Source organism: Apteryx rowi, unplaced genomic scaffold (assembly GCF_003343035.1).
Source record: "Apteryx rowi isolate R43461 unplaced genomic scaffold, aptRow1 scaffold_399, whole genome shotgun sequence".
Taxonomy (NCBI): Eukaryota; Metazoa; Chordata; class Aves; order Apterygiformes; family Apterygidae; genus Apteryx; species Apteryx rowi.
Window position 1 is genome coordinate 204,915 of NW_020450518.1, and position 24,699 is coordinate 229,613.

Genomic DNA, 24,699 nt, shown 5'->3' on the forward strand with positions numbered 1-24,699 from the left:
TTAACTAAACAGCCCTTCTACGAGCCCCTGTAGCACCTTCTGGTGAACTAAGCTGGCTGGTGCCACATTGGGTCTCTGCTAAGAAGAAATAGTGGGAGCCCTAAGTAATTTAAGGATCTTATGAGACAGGAAGAACAGCCCCAACAGATACTGCTGTATATCTGCACCTAGTTAGGTACTGTAGCAGACCTTATCTCCATTAGCACTGTTTAAGCCCAAAACTGACACTAAGAAAGTGAAACAGGTGTAAGCGTGTTGGGTCCTGGTCTTAAAAAGACCCTATGTTTAGAGACTGTACTCACAGAAAGCATCAAGGCTGGTCAGAAGACTAATGTAAAGATAATCAGCAGGAATCTGCTGGGAGGCTGGGAGGAAAGCCACAAGTTAGAGCATGGGATATGGGAAAGACAGACTGAAATCAAAAGAAAAATGGGATGAGGAGACTGCACAGCTGAACTCAACACATGCAGTTGGTTCTTTCAGTGAGCAGTGGAAGAGAAAAGGGCATCAAGATTCCAGACTACTTTAGATCAAACTACAACATAGCCGTATGATCTTCCTGCCCTCCAGCACAGGACAATATAGTAGTTCTACTCCTCCAGATTTCTCTTTTCCTTCCCAGCTTCCCTCCCATTAAGCACTTCTTTCTTAAACCTTAGAATTGCTGTAATCCATGAGAACACTCTCCTTCCAAACCTTCCACCCGTTATTTTCTTTTTCATCCTCAGCTGTTTTTCTTCTGAATTAATTTCTTCTCCCATAAAGGGCCTAATAATTATTTGAGCACGTACCCCACAGAAAAGATCTGAACAATCACAGTGAGTCTAAACTTGCTTTTGAAATAAGTCTTAATATCAAAATACTCATATGCCTACCAGACACAATGTTACTGCTGATAATCTTGCCTCCCAGCGTAGCCAGCGATTTTGGTACTACTGTAATGATGCTACCGCTTGTGGTTTTCACATAAGTAGCAGCCCCAGGAGTTCCAGCCATCCGAGCCCCTAGAGAGGGACTAACCGTTGGCCGCGTATATGTTGCTTGAGTTCCTGTTTTGAAGAAGAGACAAGAAAGTTGGCTGTTAGAATATGCTATACTACTAGCTCTTGTGGAAAAGGTTAATTTAGAAGGAAAGCATTAGATTTTATTCAAAGAGACACCACACTGCAATTTATTACCACCCTTTACAATCCTCCAGGTAGTTTTTAAACCTGCAGAGCAATATTCAAGTATATGCCAATTTTAATTTAATGTAAGATTTTGTGAGGCATTATATCAAAATGCTCCATGACTACTGCATTTTAATTTGTGTCCTTGTGCTAAGGGTTTTACTTTTCAATAGGTGTTAGACCTATAGATGGGTGATAGACCTGTATGTTTGCCACTTACTTTATTAGAGGCATAAGAGTTAACCACCTGATGACACTACCAGACTTGAACTCTTCCTCTCTTGAAAGAGACCTGTAATCTCACTTTTCTCATGAGACAAACCATTCAGAACACCACAAAATTACTGGCCTAAATAACACTCTAAGAGAAAAATATAATCTACAATGAAAACACAATCTTACAGATTTAGCATTTAGAAGTAGAAAATAAGCCTCCTGACATGGTATAAATGCTCCTTTTTCCTAGCTACTACCCTCAGAATGGAAGCAGGACTGAATCCCCAAAAGAAACTTGCTCAAAATAATAACAGCAGTCAATAGCTACACTAACACTGTGATTTCATTCTGATTATACTGCTGCTGATAATGCACTACAGACCTTAATTGCTAAAGATCACAGAGCAGAACAGCTTGTTTTAACAGGGAAGCCACATGTTCAAATCCAAGAGAAAGCAATTCAGGTTTTACCAATTAAATGAACTGCAAAACTGTTAGAATTTCTTTTTTTAATGCACTTAAGAATATTTGTGAGAAGTGTTTCAAGAGCTAACGTTAAAAACAGTCAACATTAACCATTAGTTTACACTAATATTCCCAACCCATGCTAAAAATTCAGCAAGCAAATTTACCCTGGTTTTCAGGAAATTCAGCTTAATCTGCCTTGCAAATCTTCCTCACACAAGTTACAAATTGAACAGTCTGTACCATTTCTGATTTTATACAAAAAAGGAAGCACAAATACAATTAGATCCCCAGGAAACCATTAGGAGTTCAAAATTGAATTTACTGGCCTTTTTTTTTTTTAATTCACTGCAAGACTATGAGCAAGTCACCTGCCTTTTAAATTCCACATATGTAAAATAGGAATAATGCTGACCTACCTACTGGAGGTACCTAAAAACTTAAATTAATTTAAATCCTCTAATATAAGGTGCTACAGAAGTGCAAAGTATCAGTCCAAGTTGCAAAAAACTTCCTTTAAAATAAACCCATTGGGGAAGGAATGATCATACTTTTGTGCATTCAATTCAAAGAGACCACAAGAGGAATAAAAGACCACTCAGTGGCATAAATCCTAATCTAGAATGATTATTAGCAGGTTTTGAACGTGCTGTTGTGCTCACTGTTTACAAGCGAGACGAGTGCTTTTTTACCCTAATAAACCATGTTTTATCACCTGTATTTCTGGGTTTACCCTCCCTTCCCTTCTCAGAGCAATAACTTACCAGTGGGAGTAGTGACCAGTTTAGTTGTCATGATAGTCCCATTACTGCTAACCACCATAATAGGTGAATTGCTACTGCTGGGCAAGGTCGCTGTAACTGGTTTGGGAAGGATTTTACTGGGTTGCACCTGTTGAGTGATTATTTTAACACCTAGGAAAGGAGAAAGGTCACTGTTAAAATACAGGCACGAAAAGTTACTTTCTGAAATGTTTTCTCAGACCAAGCCCTAGTGGGCAAGTAGCCTCACGAGGCTTCTGTTCTGAGTCCAATGTATTCTTGATCCTGAAAAGAATTTTTTTTGTTGGGTTGTTTTTTTTTGCTGTTTTTTGCAAGTAACAAGACAGTCATCACCTTTGCCTTTCATGTGCCTGTATCAATTCCTTGCTACTCCCACTGATGCATGGGATTCCATTTCATCATTGATTTATTGTAGTGATTTTTAACCTCTTTTGGTCCATGACTCAAAAACAGCATGCATTTCCCAGGAACCAACAGGTTACAACCAATACCAAATTGGTTCAAGTATAATAAAGCATCACAAAGTGAAATAGTTCTTGATTAAAATTTACAGACTAAACTGATATGTTTTAATTAGACTGGTTGAATTTCATCCCTTCAAATAAATAAAAAGTTTTTCCTGCACTCTGAGTATGAGTGTCCGTAAGGAAGCAACTGTGACACTGGTTAGGGAAGGCTGCTGTAAGGAAACCTCTCCACTTAACCTACAGGTTGTTTTGAAGCTACACAGGAATTGGACTGAAACAAGTTCTGGATAAGGCAGCAAGAACAAGGGAGAACATCTTAACATGTCAAGGATTCTGCTCCCTTTCTCTCAGTTTGTGTAGTGGAATGGGACTTCTCCGAGATTCACTTTTCTGCTGCAAATCAAAAGATTCATGTAGTCTGTTCAAAAGTACATCCAGGCCACCTGGAACTTTAATTCTGTTCCACACTGAGGTAAGTGTACTGTATTGTGTTGGTCAAGTTTCATGAAACCTCTGGCCTGAATTTACCCCACCTAAACTTAGACACTTATGTTTGAGCACAGAAATTTCTAGGTGAGCAATTCTGTCCACTCAAGAAACATTCTCCAGAGATGTTTTCTTCTATGCTGTCTATAAAAGTAGCACAGAGCAAGCAAGCTCCAAACTAAGTGCCTTAATGAACTGTCTGAAGTTAGAGAAGAAAAACCCAAGGCCTTTGCATCATCCAGACACAAATCTGGATAAAAAGCAAAGTCTTAGTGAAAATTAACTCACATCTTTCAGAAATAATAGGTATCAGATGGTGTTTCCAAAGAAAGTTTAACTAAAAAGCATGCGGAGCCTAAAGCCATAGTAGAAGGCAAAGAGTGAAGTTCTTATTGACCAAATGGTGTCCAGTGACTGGAGGCCTTTTGTGTTCATCAGCGGACATTTTTTTCCCAGGCAATGGTCCCACAATCCAAAAACAAGGGATGGGTAAGGATGTTTGTTTTTTCATTTTATGGTCTATTTTAAATATTTGACCTAAATAGTATAAACATAAAACAATTTTATTGACCACATGATTAATATAAAATATGGACATAAAAATACTTTGCACTTTTATAGCACTTTCTTCTTCAGAATTTGGTACACTTTGCAAGCATTACTTCTAACCACCTCTCAATGAGATAAAAACTGTCTATTTTACAGAGGAGGAAAGCCAAGGCAGAAAGATTAAACGACTTGCCCAAAGTCAACTGCATGAATTATGTCACAAAAAGAATGCAGTCCAACTTCAGTCTCAGTTCTAATTCTATTTGTTGCGACAAGTATCTCAAGAATAGGTTTCAATTTCTGGACCCAAGAAAAGAATTAAAACACAGATTAGCTTTTTTAAGGTGATACAGTTCAATAGCTCTTGGATCTTCAGAGAACTGCTGTCTTCCATGTTATCAGCCAAGTTACTTTTGAAGATATTTAATACACCTTTCAATCTTTAAAGATAAAACATTTCCTCCTAAAAGATGGTCTATAATACCTAAACCAAACAAGAAGAGTTACAAAAACAATTTCTTCAGTTATTGTTGCCTGAAAATGTTAAGTCATCCTTCACTATTTATTTTCTAGTTTAGTGCCAAATCCTGTACTCAAGCTATTATGTCTTTATGATGGCTCCCCATGCATATTTTGGTGCAGAGTTCAGCCCTGCTTTCTTGACTGGCAGTTAGACCTCACCAGTCAGCAGTATCACCCAAAATTAATTCCATCTACCTGATTCTTGTTTGATCTGAATGGTGGGTTTGATGCCAGGTGGCAACTGAGATTGTTGTGGCTGCTGCTGAGCTACAGAAGACTGCACCAGCTGCTGCTGTTGTTGCTGCTGTTGTTGCTGCTGCTGTTGCTGCTGCTGTTGCTGCTGCTGTTGTTGAGCCTGTTGTATTTGGTGCAGCTGCTGTTTTGGGGACTGCTGATGCTGTTTGGGAAACTGTGCTAAAATCTGAGTTGGATTCCCAACCAAACCTTTTGGGGAAGGTAGTCTGGTAGAGGCAACTTTAATAGCTGATGTAGATACACCTGTGAAAGAGTAAACGGTTTAAGATTGAACAGTGCAAAACAAAAGAAAATTAAAATTTCTTAAATGCAATATAGTATTAAGCCATCTTTACTACTGAAAGATGCAAACTCACATACACAACTAAAAAAAAGCTACCTCTTGCATCTCAAATGCCCTGTTCAGAGGTTTTTCAGTATCATGGCAGAAAGTGTTAAGGCAGCTAATGCAAAGGCCACAATCCCAAGAGGCTATAGTCTACTCTCTGCACCTTTTGCAGTACAAATAACTTCACGAATCCTTTCAAAGCCTCATCTTTAAGCTTCAAGAAAGCAAAGTATTTATAATGAAAAACAAGACTGCAAAAGTTAAGGATATGAGAATAACAAATTAATATTAAGCTCATTAACATTAAAAGGGAATATGTGTTAGTGAATACAATGTTATTTTAAAAAAACAAATCACATAATGGTATGTATTTTAGAAAAATTAGGAATGTGTATTCTTTATAGATCTTAAAAGTAATAACATGACTAAAACAAAGTCTGCAGTAAAAGGGAAAATGAAGTTCTCAAGTAAATACTTATTTCTGCCATTCCTTCACATAGCTGTCACAATATTTTCAGCTCAATTTGTCCTTATCTATCACTTTAAATTGCATGTGCATAAGACGCTGACTTTACATCTGTCTTTTGGGTGCTTATGTAGGCAGTTTTTAACCAAGTCCTGGCTGGAGTAGAACACCACAAAAACAAAACAAAACAAACCACTTCCTGCTCTCTTATTTCTCCCTCTCCATGTATAGATAGCAGCGATAAATATAATAAGCATAAGAAGATAATAAATTATAAATCTGGCAATCTAAACAAGCAATTCTTTTCTCACTGCATCACCTAAGATGGTTTCTCCATTTTGTTGGTCAGCCTTTTTATCCATTAATTTGAATTTAACTTTCCTCACAGTGGGGGCAATTATCAGATTATACCATATGATGTTTCACCAGCATCTTCTGCAATAGCACTGATAGTTCTTTAACACTGCTACACATATCTCACCCAATATATTTTAGAGCAATAGCTGCCAAATTTCTGATCAAATCCAACTAAAAATGCATAGTTCAAATAATAAGAAGTATTGCTTTCGTGCTCTGTAGCTTAATGACCTACCTCCATGACCACAGTAATAGAAGTAATGTGGAATTCAAACTACCTCTTCAGCTTTGATTTGGCTGCCCAAATTTTTGTGAAATGGAAGAAGGATGGAAAATATGGACCAGGAAGAATCATTATGTGACACTTGTCACTGGCAGACACAGCACATTAAGTGCTGATCACTGAGGCCCTTTCATTCATTCACAGCCTCCCCTCAAAAGGGTTAACTACTGGCTGTGCAGTTGAACTTGTCTGTGCTAGCATATGTAGTTGGAATTAGAAACCAGAAATCTAGGAGTTTTAATCTAGGCCCACTCAGATCTAAACTTAAGGACATGAAAACTGAGATGCTGATAAATAAATAAAAAAAGTGCAAGCACTTCTATACCTTTCAAAGTTGTCATGAAAATTAGTTACCACAAGAAGTATTCTACAGAACGGATATGTCAAACCTAAGAAGCTTATATTTGGTGTTAATCTCACATGCTTTTGTAAATCATGCATTAAGAGAAGCAACCATCTTCAATGATACTGGAAACATTCATTTTTCATACATCAGATAGACAGAGTTCTTAAAAGCCAGTCAGTTCGAGGCTAGAATGCTTTAATACTTGCAAGCAAAATCTTTTCAAAATAAAATTATGCTGCGCTTCCTCACCAAATTCTCTTTAAAAATGCAATTTGTACATCAGAATTGTTGAACGAAAGAGCTATTTTCAACATGAACTTTTGTGGAGTTCCTTGGATTAGTTTCATCAGCAGATTTTTTTTTTTCCACGTTTCCTGCACTTTATTCAACATATGTAAACATAAAGAATATTATCTCCTCTATGCTATTCTCAAAACAAAGTCGAATTCACCAGTGAAAGAGTTTTTACAAATATAACATCACTGCCATACCTTGTGCTACCGTTGACATCACTACTGACGGTGTTGATGATACCACTGCAGTCACCGCAATAGTATTTGCGGTACAGGAGGGAGTGGAACAGCTACTGCTGCTGCTGCTACTGACCAGAGAGGACTGAGATGCAGTTATAACCACTGGCTGCTTTTGAGTAGTTGAGGCAATGACTGATGTTGGGACAAGTTTCGTAACTGCTGCATAGTTGTGGGACTTTGAAAGGATGTTGGGTACAAAAGTTGAGCTTGGAGAGGTGGTTACTATTATCACCTGAAAGAAGAAAAAGAACAAAAGATTCATTTGTTCTTTGCATTTATTTAAAAGCATAAAATTTTAGCAATATATCTGTGTCTGCGCATTTAGTTTTAGGGGTATCTGTTCATCAAGACCATTTAAGAGTGTCATAAATGCATTTGCTAACAACAAAAAAAAAGTTAGCATTAGTTTGAAGGAGAAATGGTAATCAGATTAAGTAATAAACTTGCCCTTAAAATTAGAGAATATTTCTTCCAAGGAAAACAATTGCTATCTGATTAAAGTAGAAATATCTTATGTTTGCAGGCAAACAGACAGGTATGAACTGCTTGGGTTCATTTAACTGAGCCAAAAGCCTGAAACCCATCTTAAATGGAACTGCTGGGATTTCAAGAAAATTTTAAACACCATCCTCCCAAACCTTGCACATACATCAAGAAATGGCAATGAGAAAATAAAGAGATGTTTTCTCCTTAACAATTAGGAAGCAGTTGCTCAGTTCATAACGGGAAATATGTTTGATCCACATGGCTGTAAATAATCAATATTTCACCAGTGAAAAACCTATTTTGAGGTTCAGAAACAATTTCTGTTTTCTTTAATTGGTGCTCCCAATAACAAGAAATTCTCTCATATCTGCCTGAAAACCATTTGCCTAAAGACAATAAACATTACCCCTACTGAGAGTTACAATTACAACCCCATGAATCTGAGCTGACATTGAAATACCTGGAATTCATTATAGTCTTGGAAGAGGTCTGCTCTTATGCAACTGACCTAGAAAACTAATCATTTGAGTTTTGAATATGGGGACTGCTTATGTAAGGAGGCTTATTTTATACTGTTTGCATATGTACCTCCTTGTACTTACAAACATGCACACAGTTAAAACAGAAACATAAAGCAGAGAAATAAAATGCATGTTCACTTTACCATCCAAGAACCCTATTAAAATGTTTCAATAATGTAACTACCCCAAAAGGAAGTTCATTTATTAAAAATCTCAACCTTTAAAACCCATTAATTATTTCATGTAACAAAAGTCAACAGAATAAAGGTTCAGAAGGAGGAAAGAGAACCTGTTAGTTCAAATGAAAACTCTTACAATACTACTCAAGGACTACTGAAAGCTTGCCTGATAAAGAACAGAAATAATATGATGATGACTTAAGTTATAGATCAAGCAATAAGAGATTTTTTAAGAATCTGTGCTTTGTTAAAAATAGGAGATAACCACATAGAAGGAATAAAAGCAGCAAATTTCACCACTATGTTGCCTCTTCCCCTCCTTTTCCTCCAAGGCTTAGTTTATGGCCTGCATTACCTAGGTGAGCCTTTAATATCTTGATCTGAGGAAAACCAAAACCTCACTACCTTCATGCCAGAAGCACAAAGTTTGTGTATGGGCTGCTCTACCACCTTGCGGCATTCTCCAAGGAACGTTTTCTCCGCGTCACTCTTGTTTTTGCCTCAATCCTAACCTTGATTTAACCAGCCAAAACACTCTTCTGAAGACTGCTATTAGGCTGTGACCAAGCAGACAAGCTGCACACTACACAGCTTGATTCTGGTTCAAATCTTAAAGGTGAAAATATCATTTGATGTGCCTCGGGAGTTTATTTAGGTTTTTTAAATAGTCGGTTAACACTAGAAATCGTTCCCAAGTTTTCCATTCTCTCTTTTCCTTCTACATCTTTCTCCTATTTTAATCTTCAAGAAACAGAATTAGAGAATTTAAGGGCCAACTCCCTCCCACCTAAGATTTCTCGCACCTAATTTAGGAATACAGGCACTCAAAGGACAAGTTGCACTCAGTGAAGACAGATCAGTCACACCAGGCTTCCTATATAATCCTTAGGGAAACAGGGCAAGTTATGTCTCAGCTAAGTTACTAGAGGTGTGGAGGATAAATCTGGGCATAATCACAACTCCTGAACATTGCTGTTCTTCATGCAAAAAGAGAGGTGGTACTATCATTCCAAGATTATCAAATGGTTATTATGAATAACACTTTATTTAATGATACAAGGAAAAAAAGCTTGTCAAGTATTACACTTCAACAACAATTGCTATCCTGGGACCAAGCAGGCTTGAGTCTCTTTAATCTATTTCTTCTTTCAAAATTAACACAAGAGAACATAAAAATTAGTGATCTTAAGTGAGAAGTATCCAGAAAGCAAAACTTTCTGATAAAAATTTACAAATACTAAAGCTCAAGTCATGACAGTTATATTTTTGAAATACCGTTTCTCATACACATCAAAATGTTCAAAGTAATCCTGTCATGGGTACTCAAACAGCACCTTTCCACAGCAGAAAGACTGATCAATGACAAACAGCAAGTTACTGTGGTTTTTAGTTGATTTTAATCACTAAGGTAAAAACGGATTCCTAAAACACTGAAATTAGTCTTGTCAGCTCTATTTTGAGAGCCATCAAAACCTAGTCCCTGAAGAAATAAAGGCACTAACTGCCAGAGGCTTCGCTAGCTGGATTCCTTCTCTGTCCTAGACAGAAGGCTATTACAGGGGAAATCAGAAATTGGAGCTGTGACATTATTAGTTGTTGCTACAAATCTTGCTCCAACCTACTGAAATGTCAAAACAATTCTGAAAGCTGGCATGCAGAAACCAAGAATATCATTCACATCCAAGAACCTCTTTTATATCCAACTGCACTTGTTGTTTAAAAATAGTACATTTCCAATTTCAGTCTAACAAGTCTGCTATTTAATTTAAAATTACTAAGAGGGATTTCTCCCAAAATAATGCAATTGCATATTTTAGCATATCTAAATCCAACGAAAGAGGGTAGCATGACAAGTTCAGATACAAGCACTATTATGGTTCCCTAATGAAAGACATTATGATTTTCCTATCATTGCAGATTAGCAAGAGAGTCAAATAATATTACACAAAGCAAAACCTAAAATTTTCATGTCAGAATGATCAGAGGCCCAAGGGCAGAAAAGACCCTATCAACAGTCCATTTTTTCCCTTTTGCAGGCTAGTACATTCCACCTTTAACTAGCATGCTATAGCACATATTTAGTACAACAATATGACATTTAATGCAAAGTTTTTTTCCTGTACAAAAGATGACCCTGTTGACAACGACAGGTTGGGGAGGTTAAGCTGTAACCTAGCTGCGTATTTTTTGCACTGAATGCAAGACATGTTACTTGATGGGCTTATGCTCACTCATGCATTTCTATGCATGCCTTCTAAGATGCAGTTTGATTAAGGACACTGTTAAAGAACAGTGAATAAAATGGAAACATCATTAAAGAGCTTTGAAGTGGGAAAAAGGCCAAAAAGCAAGCTCTTCATTGCACATTACTTCAGTTGAATCTTCTTTCCTTTTTAAGTTTCCAAAAATCAGGACATGGGAACTCTGCTAATCCAAAGAAAGGCATAAAACAATTAACAAGACTGATACAATAAATACTGTGTTAAGGCTCAAGAGTCAAACCTCTCATGGTTGGGAAAAATGCTTGTTAGTGGCCAGGCTACAATCAGTCTGTCAGTATCAAGGCCAAATTCATTTTTTCCCCGCAAGTCTGTGATAATCAGTAACTGTCCCAAGAATGAACTTGGTCTGAGGTGTTAATCTTTTTTTTAAATCTTAAGGACAAAAAAGTAGACACATCCAAAATGCTTCCTAAAACATGGGAAAATAATCATGCCATAGATCTTGCACAGAAAATCTGAGTTCCAATAAGAAAAACCTATATGGAAAACCTTTTCCACACACTGCATTCCAAGGAAACTTGGGCACACTCAGCTGAAATAATGCAGTTGATTTTGGCCACCATAATACTGTTAATGCAGAATGAGAAATGGCACATTAGAACTGAAAGGAAAACAAAGCCCCACAGTCTTTGATCAGCTCCAGGAATAAACTTTATAGACCCAAAAAAGTAGTCTCTAGACAAAAGGAAACAGCATGGGAAAGCCCATGCGAACTCTCTTGGAATTCTATTACTGCAAAGAATAATTATAAATAAGGAAAATAGAAATAAGAAAGATTACCTTTGACCAATAGTTGTTACCATCTGAAGGCTGTTCAGAGGCCTATGTGATCCAGTTCTCAGTGGACTAGTGTCCATATCACAAAACCCAACACCACAAATGGTACTAACTGGCAACCTTGTTGGCAGTCTCACCAGAGAGGCCAAGAATTGAATGAGCATGGAGACTGAATCCCCTCTCATCCCTAGAAGTGGTCCCTTCAGGTCAGGGTTGAGGCACATTGGTGGGGCAGTCTGGGGGAAGCTTGCACTCCCGCTGCCTGTGCTGTACCTGTTCTGTGGATAAAAAGAGGGCTTCAGTCTCCACGGCTGTCAATCCAGGTCCTTTCACACACAGGTGAACTAAATTCATACAAGACTTTGGTTTTCTCTTTGTTTGTTTTAAAGAGGGATTATCTTATCCAAAGAGCAATCCTTAAAACACAGCTAGACACTTCATAGAAAGATAGAGTCAAACATCACATCTTATTCATTGATAAAAAACCAAATGAAGTAACATTTGGCAGCTTCCCCCACATACCTTCTGTGTTGTTGTGTTTGTTGTCTGTGTTGAGGGCTTAGTGAAGGTTATTTTCACAGGCGACATGTGTGGTGGTAAGGAGTTGGCAATGCTCTGCATTATATTACTCATCTTCGGGCTGCCACTTACAGGCACTGTGATAGTTTTAGTGACAGGAGTCACTGCCTTCGGGACTTCCTTCAGGAGGACAGGGGAGGAACTAGAAGAATTAGTTCGCCGTCTTTTGCGGGGCTTTTCATCATCATCTGAGCAGCTGACACCTGGAAAAGAAGTACTTTTCTAAATTATATTTTCCCCATCTGTGGCTCTCAATGCTTTCTAAAACACCTCAGACTTGCTGAGTCTTATACCCTTTTTCAAATAAGAGAAAAAGAAATAGAGGATAAGTTACATCTTATGGCCACAACTAACCTATAACGGATCAGAAATGCTTTCAGTCCTTGATACAGACCACACTTATAAAGTCATTAAAAAAAAAAAAAAAAAGAAAGAGAGAGAGAAAATCAAGCTCTTGAGTCATTTGGCTACTTCGCTCTGCTTAAGAGATTAGAAGAACATAAGAGCCAGTACAGAGGTTTCACTCTGTCTCCAGAAGTTTGATTAATGAAACCACAAACACAAGGGGATTAGGACATCATGCACATTTTTGTTTAAAACTCTAGAGTTCACTATTGTTTTGGTGGTGGTTTAGTTTACAGCAACTGGACTACTGAAGTTTATCCTGCTGTAGTCTTCTTCGATTTCAGCCTTTGTACATACTTTCATTCCACGTTAATGATTACCGTACGCTTCTTCCTTTCACCTCAACATAGCATCTTAAGATCTATTTATTTCAAAATATACTTTAACTATGAAGGTCAAACCTCACTTTATCAGCTTCTGCCTTGTTTGTTACATTTTGTGCAACAGACAAAATGTTGCCTACCTAACATGCAATCACAAAAAACAAGAGAAGTCTGGCCTCTGACGAGTTTGTTCTTCCCCTCAAACACCTACTGCACATGGATAAAACAAGTCTGCTGCAATAGATTCAGCTGAGCAACTGGTAACTCTACAGCATGATTCATTGGTCTTAAATCAGTATGAAACTTTAAAAAGTAGGCAAGAGGCTCATAGAATGGCATACATTAAAGAATGTCCTTCTGTAATTACCTCGGAAATTTCTTACAGCTATTACAGAGTATTTATGGCTACCAAATTATACAAAGTTAAACGTCTAAAAAAAACCAAAGACATGCAAAAAAGGTACTATTCACTTTCACATAAAAAGACTGAAGATCTTCCTCCTTATGCCTGTGCCCTAGGGACAAAAAGCTGGTTCTTTACACAAAAAAAAAATCTGTACTGGTAAAATGCAGTCTTGCTGGCAACCAAGCAAAATTGGTTGGCAATAAATCTCTAAATAGGGTCAGGATCTAATTAGGGTCAGTCTCTAATTAGGATAACTAAATAATTTGGCATTGAAAAGTGAAGGCACAGGATTTTACATGGATGAGAAAGTGCTTAGTAGCTCAGCAAATGGTTTCTGAAAAATGGGACTCTCTTACTATATAACCAGTTCGTTTGCAGGTACATTTCAGAGCTATGCAAAAGGCTGACAGTTGTATCTGCATAAAGGCAGGAAAGGGAACTAAGAACAGAAGCGAAGGCTATATTTTAAGCTTGCTTTGAGTTCCAAAAAAATAGTTTTGGCAGCTCGCAGCAACACGGATTAAGTGTGGATCTAAGAGTGCAGAGATCAAAGTCCTCATCAACAATTCACTTTATGACCCTGAACAAGCCTATCGGTGATCCTCACCCATAAAGTAGAGAATTGGTTACATGTCTTAAAAGTCTATTATGAACAGGCTCTAAGTATTATTGTGAGTGCACTAAGTTACAATAGCGAGGTCACTAATCTAAATGAAAACGTGCAGAAATTTCAAGATCTCGGCACCCACCAGAATCAAAAGCGCACATGCAGCTAGGATGTTAGGCTACCGCAATTATTTTGGTGGGTTACCACAAAATGCTGAAGATACAGATAAAGCTGTTTCCAAGCAGTCCTCTTTCACAAAAAATAGAAGCAACAGATTGACTTAACAGAGCAATATTTCACGTAAAACACATTTCATTTCATTTCTCATTTTCAGTGTTAGGGTTCTGTGAGAACAATATTCTTATAATTTCATATTAAAAACTGCACTAGTACCAAGTTTTCCACAAGCATTTAGCCGAAAGGTACTACTCAAAGCTTGAATATAACTCACACTTGACAAGCAAGGAAGCAGAGGCATGGAGAGGTTAATGGCTCAATCAGACTGTGACTTAGATGAGGTCACACAACAGATCAGTGGCAAAGTCACGATTATAACTCAGACCTCCTGAGTTTGCTCTAACCCACATATAACTGGGCTTATTTAAACTAACATGACTCAAACAACACATTCTGAAAAATGCTTGATTCCTTAAAAAAATAGAACAAGATGAAGTGCATGAAGTGGGAGAAAAAAAATCTAAGGATGGATGGAATAAAAATAAGAACTTTTCATCCGTCGTGCATCTAGACCAATTTTATACTCATTACCATGTAAAAATGCAATAGACATTTTTAAAAGGTTAAGATTATTCTCCCTTGAATCTTTAAAATTAAGTAATTAGTGCATTAAATAATAATAATAATAAAAAAATTTAATTTAATGGGTTCCATGGGTTGATAGAACCATTAAAGATGGTGGTTTGCAGGTAACTATGTTCAATATGACACTCCTGGCTAGCTAGAAGTTTATACAAATGTACACAATATAGCACAAAGATTAATATAATTTTAAAAATGTAGCAATTAGCCAGAGCATGCTAAAAAATCGCAGATAGCGCTTATCAACCTCACTATTAATCTTTATTTGTATTTGCATTTTGATAGGCACCAAAATTCAAATATGGACAGAAAAAAGCATTTTTAATTACCAGTTAAATAAAACTGCCTTTGATGTGCTGGACATTCTTATGAAAACATAAATTCTGCATTTAGAACTAGCTGATTTATTAGCCAAAGAAAGAACTAAAAAAAAGCGTGTGTTGCTGGGCATTATGCACTGCATTTCCAAGTTTAAATACCTAAAGATAGGCATCTGATGGGATTTTCATCGATGCCTAGGTATCCTTCACTACAATCCGCTTCCAAACATATCACAGAATGGCCAAACATGGTTAATAATACAATTTGCTTAAACACTTAGTTAAACCTTAGAAGACAGTATACAAATTCCTCTATTCTCTTAAGCTTGTATTACTTCAGTATATTATGAGAACAGACAAATCCTTAACTAATGCAAGGCTGGTTTAGATCGTCAGGGAACCAGCACAAATATCTGAATCTGTCTCTCACTGAAATAAGGGCGTATACTTGCCAAATCATTGAATTCTAGAAAAGTTTAGGTCACCTCAGAAAGTGGGAAGGAGGGACCTTTTCTAACTCAAGTGATAAGTGATTACCATGCATTATTTAAGCAGGAGAAGGAAGAGGGAAGTCCTCTGCAGAAGCAACAAAGCAGGACCATCTTGAAAACAATTTCTAAGCAAGCTGGGTTAGAAATCCACCGAGGTACAGCAATTCCTATATTATATTTTCATAATACTTTTCACTCTCGCTGTCTTTGCCATTAAGCCTCCCTATAGCATTTTACGCTCAGTGGATTTATCCTGAATACAGTTTCTCTGAAAAGGGAAGTATATCCATTCCGCAGACTAAGCTAAGGCATAAAGGCATTAAATGACTTGCCCAAGGTCAGTCAGACTAACTCAGAATTCATGCTTCAGCCACAAGACCGGCCTTTTCTTTCCCTTTTGTTAATCAGTTACTAGTATCACTTACTTTTGACGTAAACAGTACTTCCACTTGGCAAGACGACTACATTGGAGGCTGGACTGGCAGGTCTGGGGGACTTCACTGTTGCTACACTGCCACTTGGAACAGGGGTAGATGTTGGGGTTGAAGTGGTACTTGTGTAGGAATAGCAAACCACCACTGAAGAGGAGAAAAGACACCTTCCATATAACTGAAGTGCAGAATCCCATTATTCTATCACTATTTTAACATTTGTAAAGGAAGCCACAGACTTCTTGGGTCATTATCCCCATCTTTGCCTCTGCAATCCTGTTACTATTAGGTCAAATCCCAGTTTGACCTAAGCATGACCATGGAATTAACTACCTTCAAAGACAATGTAGAAGTCTATTTCCCCTTCTCCAGTCCCCAGAAATTTGTGTTGCCAATTCTAGTTTTTGACTTATATTAATCATATGTTTTACATTACAGTTTGTTAATTTAGTAATTTTAGGGGTTTTTTGTTTGTTTTTTTTTTTGTATTTCTGTAAAGGACCTACAATGCTTGTCTAGATTTGTAACTGATAGAAAATAGTGCCTCTCCTCAGTGGTAAGTCAGCTAAAGAAACCAAAAGATTTTTTACGTAATAAAACAATTAATATTTCTGTTAATCAGCCTTTTTCAATAGTTGTTTATAAATAATAGTATAATGAACCAATATTCCTCACAAAACCAGAAAAGATAACCTATTTCAAGAAGCATTACACATTCTCTAGCTGCATGAAACATAATTCAAGCCTATTCAGCCAAGTTAGATGGAATGTGTAATAACATTACTTAAAAGGCGTGGGGAAGGTGGAAAGCTATTTTTCAACTCATTAGCTTGATATATTTAATCTGAAGTAAAAAAACAAAAATGAAAACCAACAAAATTTTTCTTGAATATCACCAAAACTTAGAGGGACCCATACTTACATTGTTAAAATAAAATTATCTGAAACGTTTTTTCACCACTTACAGAACCACACAAAATGTGAGACCAACAATATAAGGTTTTGTAGTTTGCAGAGCTTAAGAAGTTAACCAGTAATTTTTTTCCCCCAGGTGCTAGTGTGCCCACCTCTAACACAATGCTGTAGATGCTGCAAAAGCATCTTTAAAAATAAAGAATTTTCATATTTCTATGAATACTGTGCAAGAAGAATCAGACTTTTAAAAAATATCTAACATTGCAGATCTTAGATAACACTTTGTAATGTGACATTATCTTTATATTTCCATACTTTGTAGTAGATTGCCAGCATGCCTCACCTTCTTTGTTTCCGGTTTCTGCAGGAACTGGAAGAGATGCATTGTGCTGAACAGCTGCATTGGCAACGGCATTAGCTGTAACAGTAAAAGCTGTTTGCGGAACAAGCCGTGGCATCAGTGGCACCAGTCGACGACCTTCTATAGACCATTCTGAAGAGCTATTTGGTCCAGACATACTAGACAGAAATGCACATTCTGTAAGTATTCTGTTGACTTTCCAAAATACTCACTATTTCTTATACAGTGCCTTTTTTCCCAACAGTGAAAATCTACAAGGCTGTTTCTAAAGACATACTAGAGCAATAATCTCCAGTCTTCTTCATTTCATGAAAATCCTTCCTTTTTCCACCTGATGTAGAAATCCTCCTAAAGCAAATTTGAGTTGTTTTTTTTTCTTTTAACATTATGTTTCAGAGAACCCTTAAAGGACCAGAGGTCTGTAGATGACAGGTTCAAAACCTCCATATCAGATTACCTACTACTCATGTAGAGTTGGTACACTGTGGCTGTCTGCATGACAAAAGTAGCTAGATATCCAATAAATTTCATAAAACACTACCCAAACTAACCATGCGGGGGGGTTTAATGTAAATCTTGCTTTATCTCAGCAGAAAAGTAACAGAACATAGATACACCCTGTACTTCTTCCTCAACAGAAACCAGCTGGCTGCTCTGATTTTTTCCTAACTTTAGTACTTGAAGATAAACTAGAATTCTTCAGTAAAATGCTATTCTTATCTAGGTAGAGAAGCGTTTCTTTTTATGAATGCTTTATACTACTGATTTGTCAAAAACAAAAACAGAATTGCATATTATTTTTCAACGCTGTTATGTTCTTAAGCAAACCAAGCCATTTAATGTATTAATATATTCTAAAAAACAACTTCTCACTCCAATTATTTCAAGCAAGTTGCAGCAAAAGCTCCTACGAATTTGTTCATAAAATGCAGAGGATCTGCTTCGCTGTTAAATCCAGATATGCTTCAGCATTCCTCATACATAGGCATATAGTATAAGCAGAGCTTTATCATCTTAAGTAAAAATATATTTCAATCAATAAGTCTGATTTTCTAATGAGCTAGCAAATTATTTAAGTCAAATACTATGTTATCAACTACCACTTAGAAAGAATTTACAACAGAAAAAAATAAAAAGATGCAGCACTCTATAGTTGCACCTTGTCTTGATTATATATCTCATCTGTTTGAAGTTCTGTAGCTCAGGACAAACAGTATGCTTGTTCTATAAAACAGAAAAACAGAACTAGTACTTAAAAAAGGAACAAAAATCAAGAAAAAAAATCCTGATTTTGGTAATTAAATCATTATTTTTCATCATACACTTTCGTTCTTTAATGAAGTGTAAAGAAGCCAGTGTTTTCTATTTGGTAAACAGCGTATTTGTAAAGCTTTAAACCCAAGCGTTAAAGCATTAAAATGTCAGATGTCACTTTCTGGCACAAAAAGAGTATGATGATTTTGGCGAGTCTCAGTTCAGACTATTGCTAATTTGAAGTGGCCTGTTAGTTATATGATTTTGTTTTTTCTCCGCACAGCATTTATGTTATAAGAGTCAAATTTAAAAATCACTGGTTATAACATACAAAAAGAAACAAAAATAAACACAACTGGATTGTAAAAGTGTGTGTAAAGATACTTCTTAATGGTAAGACTATTAAGCATCTATCAGATATATGCAAGCACTTGTCCTCTCAAGCCCCTCCACTCCACAAAATCATGTGGAGTTCAGGAGAGCAAATGCAAGGAGAAACCATCCCAATTGATGCCAGCGCAGCAGCTGCATCAAGCAGTTCAAGCCGAGAACAGTGGATACTGATGTCATCAGATAGCTTGCTGCAGCTTTTCACTCTGACCATTTTTTTCCTCTGTGTTCATATACTGTTTTCCGCTAATCTCTCCCATCTCTTCCCCTCCCTTTGTCTGTGTAGTTAACTCCCTCTTCATGTAACCACATCAAATGGATTTGAACAAAACCGAACTTAAAAAAAAAATAGAACAAACATGAAATTTGTACACAAGGTTATTCATCCTGCTTATGTTTCCTCTCTTTTCTCTACCCTTTGTTTCTTCTCAACTATTTTACTGAAAGCTCTTCATGACAAAGACTGTGCCTAAATTGTGCTTGTTCAGTGAATGGAATACCTTTAGATCCAAAATGTGAACCTACTAAATAATTCTTTCCAGTACCCTGATATAAAACTGATATTCCTACGTCCATATACTGTTTGAACGACTATTCTTTAAACCACCATCAATCTTCAAAGTTCTATCATTCAGGTTAAGGAATAATGGATTTTCCAAAGGGTATCTTTGGAAATCACATAGAAAATGACCTATAACTTACTTGTGTGCAATAGTCGTTAGTCGTTCATCATTTACTGCTCTCCGAACTTCAGCACGATGTCGCTCCGTTGAAATACTATTGGGGGAAAAAAAAGATACCAATATATTTTAGTCAGAGGAAGACATGAACATTTATCTAAAACTTCTAGCTAAAATGAAACTTATGAATAATCTACTCATAAGACCAAATGGAACAGGCATTTACATTTAAGAGATTGTCACTTAATTTTTGCTATCACAGAAAGAACATATTATTGTTCGAAAACTATTATTCAAGAATAAAGAGAACATTACAGTTTGCAGGTTACCACTGCAAAACAGCTAAAATACAATCTCCTAATGAGAGCTATGACTTTAAAGTATGCGGTAGAAAAATCTGCATGGAACATGCAGCTTTCCTCATTATTATAGCTTGGACCCAAACACCTTGAAATCCCACCTTAATTAAACTATAAGCTAGCATGCACTCATGAGCTAGCTGTAATGTTTCCAACACACATCATCTCAAAAAACCCCAAACAGTAAATCTTCAACCACAGAAGCACCGTTGCTTTCTTTATTCAAAACCCAAGCTGAATAGGAATCAAATCTCCACAAGATGGAGAATTATTTCTCTAATTTAAGACTTGCATTATGGTGACAATTACAAAAAAAAGCATGCAATATCTTAGAAGGAAACAGTTCATCAGTTCATTGAATGCACTGCACTTAATTTTAAGAAATGTTATGATTACCTAAGCACTTTAGAGAGTTCTCCAAGAAGATCCTTCTTCTCCTTCGTAAGGTCTCCCTGTGCACGTAAGGCACTGATGACACCTGCATATGCCTCCAGTTCTAAAGAATTGGAGCAAATTGCATTTTTATTTAATGTTCACAGCAAAGGAAAAATGTTACTTTCAGTATTACTGACAGTATTCTATTAATTTGCAAAATCATGAAAAGGAACACGTCTTTCAATTATTTAGTGCTTTTCAAAAGAGATTGACGATTTAGAACTCTCTCAGTCGATTACCCTTCAGCGTACAGCTTGTCTATGAAATAGAACTGTGTCATCACAAAGGATTATCTAGAAAGGAGTTTATAAACCCAACAGAATTCTTCCAGCTCTCTCTAAACTGACAGGCCAGCCAGAAAGCTTGAAGAAACAGTCCTCACATTTGTGCAGGAGCTTAGAATCCTCTAGAAGCAGGAGAAGAAAATCTTTAACATATACCATTACTAAAAGTTCCATGGAAAGCTTGACTTGAGAAAGAAATACTGTATCAGAAGAGCAACTGATTTTTTTCCTAATGCTGCTCCTTAATTAGGATGTAGAATATCAGCTCTAGTTTGTTAAATATGATAATTGTTATCTTTTATGCCCATTTACTTGATATGGGCAACTGCTTCAATCAGAAAAATGCAACACAGTGACTTAAACCTGCCCAACATATCAAAAAACACGATCCAGCTATTCTTAAATGTACAGAGCCATCACAGAGATTAACACACAAAAATATAACTATGAGTTACGATAAAATTATAACTCCATGCAATCCACGTAAACGCTATTCCATTAGTGTTTTAAAAAAATAAAATAGCTAAAGGCTACTGAAATTTCTGAATTCTGTCCTACTAAGCAGGGTGATAAATACACCTAATACAAATAATTTTGAAGACTGCCAGTTTGCCAAAGAATGACTTGCTGTTCTACGCTTAGCAGTGTTTAAAAAAAAGTGTTATTAAAAGCCGTACTTCAACACTAGCAAAACAAATTCTTTTGATACTTATGTAGGTGTCTTTCATTCAGCAACCCATTTCTGCGACCAAACAAACCAACCCCACAACAGATCCCAGTTAACCAAAAATAAGAATAAAAAGGGGCCAGCCCAAGAATCTGTCTGAAATTAGCTGCAAAATAAAGAAGACTGATGCTATTCTGGAAGGCATTCAGAGTAAGATTCCAAAGAGCTAATTTACAAATCAAATCAAGGAATCATGCTGAAAAGACATCCTGCTCTCCTGTCCTGATTAAGCAGACAAAATACAAAGCAGAGTCACTTTGGTTAACTATAGAGTCTGCACAGGGATGCTGAGTGACCTACAGAAGCACTTACAGCTTTGGTTACAAAACATTTGCTAATTAATGCAATGGTTATTACTAATATCAACATTTATTTAGACAACCATGCTACAATATTTAAGATACTAATTATTTTTCCTCTCCTAACAACATAAAGTAATTCCAGATACAACCATGTAATCATTTAGCAGGCATAGACAGTTTTTTTTTTTTTCATTTTTAATAGAGAACCTCTACACTAAGGCTTTAAAATGATGGCTTTTTAGAAGTTGGCAAAGATTACAGAACAGTTATAACTAGGTCCGTCAGCCTTATGTCAATATAGGAAACACTACCTGGTGTGCTCTGTTCAATGTGAAACAGCCAAAAAAGCTTAAAAAAATCAGGTTTGTCAAAGAAAGACCATTATTTCAAATGTAAGGCTGCTACCGTCATCCCATTAGTCAGTTATAAACCCCAAACACTGCAGAATAACGCTAGCTACTGCACATCTCAGGATACGTTTCAGCCTCACTTGCACCACCGCTTTCGTTTGCTGCGGAGTACCCTGGTATTGCAGAACTGCCAACCAAMTAAGATGTTGGGTTGAGAGCTGGAAAAGCGGGACCCTATATCCAGCTCTGCTGATCTGTTTTATGACTGTTCACTCCGCCCGTGCTCCTCTCTGCCCCAGTCTTCTGGTTTGTCTGTTTAAACCGAGAGCTTCTCTGCCCTAGAAGACACGGCTGCTACAGCTCTGATCCTCTGCTACACTGGCAGGGCCCCCTTGTGGGGATACAGCTCATGCCAGCAACGAAAGATTTTTTTTCCTGTCAGCCTAGGTTATGTCATTGAAGGAGGTGTAGCTGCAGTTCTGTTTGGCTCAGCTGCACCAGCAGGGCTCTGCCAGCACACCACCGTCAGCTGGGGTGGAAGTTTTTTTCCACGCTCCCAGTCAACAGAGCTACGTTAACGAAACCGAGTAGCACAGATCCGGTCCAAATTTTTTGGCATYGCACACACTCCTTCTCCTAGTTTTCATACTTCTCGAGTCTCACTTAAGACCTACAGCTGTCACTTCAATAGACGTGCAGCTTAGTTCTAACAGAGCATGCAAAATCAGACTGTCTGCTTCAAAATAATGCAAATTCCAGATTCCCAAGAAATGAAATAAAAAGGGTGAAGTGAGAAAAAATAAATTCTCATCTCAGAAAATAAAGCGGATTGCTTTACAACCTATGAGAACCTTGGCAGTGTCAAGTAGCGCAGCACGCAATCTTAACATTCAAGTAAAATCAGATTGAGAAAAGCTAAGTGACTTCATTGTCACCAAAAGTCAGTGGCAGTCTCAACTTATTTTTTGACATCATCTGCTAGATTATGCTCCTCAGCAGAAATTCTGAAATCTGTTTTTTCATTCTAATGCTAACCATCGTTTAACTGGCAAAAAACCTTACCTAAAGAGCTTGATTTTTCTGTATTTAAGAATGGGAAAACCACTGCGTTAGACCAGATCAATGATCTGCCTAGCAAAGGATACTGTCTCCAGTAGTAGCCAAGAGTGGGTGCGTAAGAACAAATATTTTTATTAGTTTCCAAAACAAGGAGTGTGTCTTCTTGTACACATGTATTTATATAGCTAGAGCACCAAAAATTTTCCAATAGAGATACATTTTCTTTGGGGTGAAGGACTTAGATATTGAACTACATTTCAAACAACGCAACAAGCTCCTGTTATCGTGACAGTTAAGTGACATCATTGTTTTCACATTTCCCTGACAATATGTGTAACTGAAGACTGCAGACACACTATCACATAATTTTCTTCTTAAGTGTCATGTCTTTAGGACAGTACCTTTACTACTTGAAGTCAATCCCACAGAGTCGATTAAATGTGGGCTACATGATTTGGTACAGAAAAGGTGTCTAACACAGAATTAATAAACAAATGAAGAATCTCCTCTCAAATAGGTAGTATCTTGTTGCGTGTAGTCACAAAAAGAAGAGCACTGCAACACACTAACATCAAAGCAGAGGTGGACAAGGACATCCACCAGCGATTCCATCAAACCAAAACAATTCTGTTCTATTCACTTTGCTCAGGCAGAGCATCTGCCAAACATCATTTTAAGCCACAGCTGTCAAACCAATGACACATGCAAAATGCAGGAAATGACTTGTAAGTTGCCTGTGGACATATTAAAGTATTTCTTGGAAGCAGCAGGCAGGCAAATCTTAAAAGGGCAGATATACAGACCCACAAATTGTATCTTACTGTACCCAGTTTGCGAAGGATCCTCTTGCATTCATCCCTACTGAGATCCAGAAGCGTCGGCCACACAACAGGCATCTTTCCCCTGGGCTTGTGCTCCCACAGAGCTCACCCTCACTGAAAAGGAATATAAACGCAGTAAGTGCCAGTCCATCGTTTATTGATTTCTCAAGCTGATTAATGCAAACTCTCCCCAGCCTGCTCACAAGTACACCAACACATTCACTTCCATCCCTGCTCCAACCTCTGTAATGGCATGCTTTACCATGCAGGAATCAGCAGTTTCCCAAGGCCACGCACTCCCCATACTGTTTTCCTCAGATCCATCACCCAAGCCTTTCTACTGAGAGTTTCCCATCTCCTTCTCAAGCCCTTTCTCATGCTGAAACGCTCTCCGAATTGATGTTCGAGTCTCCTCCCTCTCTTTATGCACAGAGCACCTATTATAAGAACTCTTCCAGCTAACCGCACGCCCCCCTTCCCCCCGGGGAATGCATTTAGCACCAGCCTATTATACGACAGAATGGCAAAGACACCGTGAAAAAAATCGCCTTCCAACGTACCAACCCCTTCCCCCCTCTTCCCCCCCTAGAAAAACCCAAACAGGGGAACACCCCCCTCGCCCGATGGCGAGATTTCGGGGGTGGCGGGGAAGCAGGGCGCATCTACCCCCGCCGCGGCGACGGCAACGATGGGCAAGAGGAGCCGGAGGGGAGCGGGGCGAGCTGCCGGGCAGGGAGCGGCACCGCCGGGGGGAGGGGGCCGGCTGGCACCGGGAACAAAAGCCCCGGCGCCGTGGCACCTTCCAGCGCGGCGCTGGGGGCAGCGGGAGCCCCCAGCAGGGCGCCCGGCCGCCGCCGCCGCCCCCCGAGGGCCCCTCTCCGGCCCTCGCCGCGGGGGTGGAGGTTGGGGGGG

The 24,699-nt window shown here is 37.9% G+C and overlaps 1 protein-coding gene and 1 long non-coding RNA gene across 11 annotated transcripts in view; one reads left to right on the forward strand and one right to left on the reverse strand.

Annotated features, from left to right (window-relative positions):
• EMSY (EMSY, BRCA2 interacting transcriptional repressor) overlaps positions 1-24,699 on the reverse strand; it is a 48,594-nt gene that overhangs the window by 23,449 nt on the left and 446 nt on the right. For 7 of the 10 annotated variants that reach the window (XM_026074743.1, XM_026074742.1, XM_026074737.1 and 4 more), the window contains exons 2-11: positions 23,793-23,901; positions 20,206-20,305; positions 19,473-19,547; positions 17,109-17,284; positions 15,845-15,997; positions 11,992-12,251; positions 7,183-7,456; positions 4,852-5,154; positions 2,615-2,764; positions 876-1,049 (exon numbers count right to left, since the gene is read on the reverse strand). In XM_026074743.1, the coding sequence (XP_025930528.1) occupies positions 876-1,049; positions 2,615-2,764; positions 4,852-5,154; positions 7,183-7,456; positions 11,992-12,251; positions 15,845-15,997; positions 17,109-17,284; positions 19,473-19,547; positions 20,206-20,305; positions 23,793-23,862 (1,735 nt within the window). In that variant the 5' untranslated portion in view covers positions 23,863-23,901. The remainder of the gene's footprint in view (positions 1-875; positions 1,050-2,614; positions 2,765-4,851; positions 5,155-7,182; positions 7,457-11,991; positions 12,252-15,844; positions 15,998-17,108; positions 17,285-19,472; positions 19,548-20,205; positions 20,306-23,792; positions 23,902-24,699) is intronic. The other 3 variants (XM_026074741.1, XM_026074745.1, XM_026074740.1) reach the window with 2 other exon arrangements.
• The window catches only part of LOC112970402, an 11,406-nt gene continuing 10,542 nt past the window's right edge, over positions 23,836-24,699 (forward strand). The window contains exon 1 of the long non-coding RNA XR_003254984.1: positions 23,836-23,922. This is a non-coding gene — a long non-coding RNA (uncharacterized LOC112970402). The remainder of the gene's footprint in view (positions 23,923-24,699) is intronic.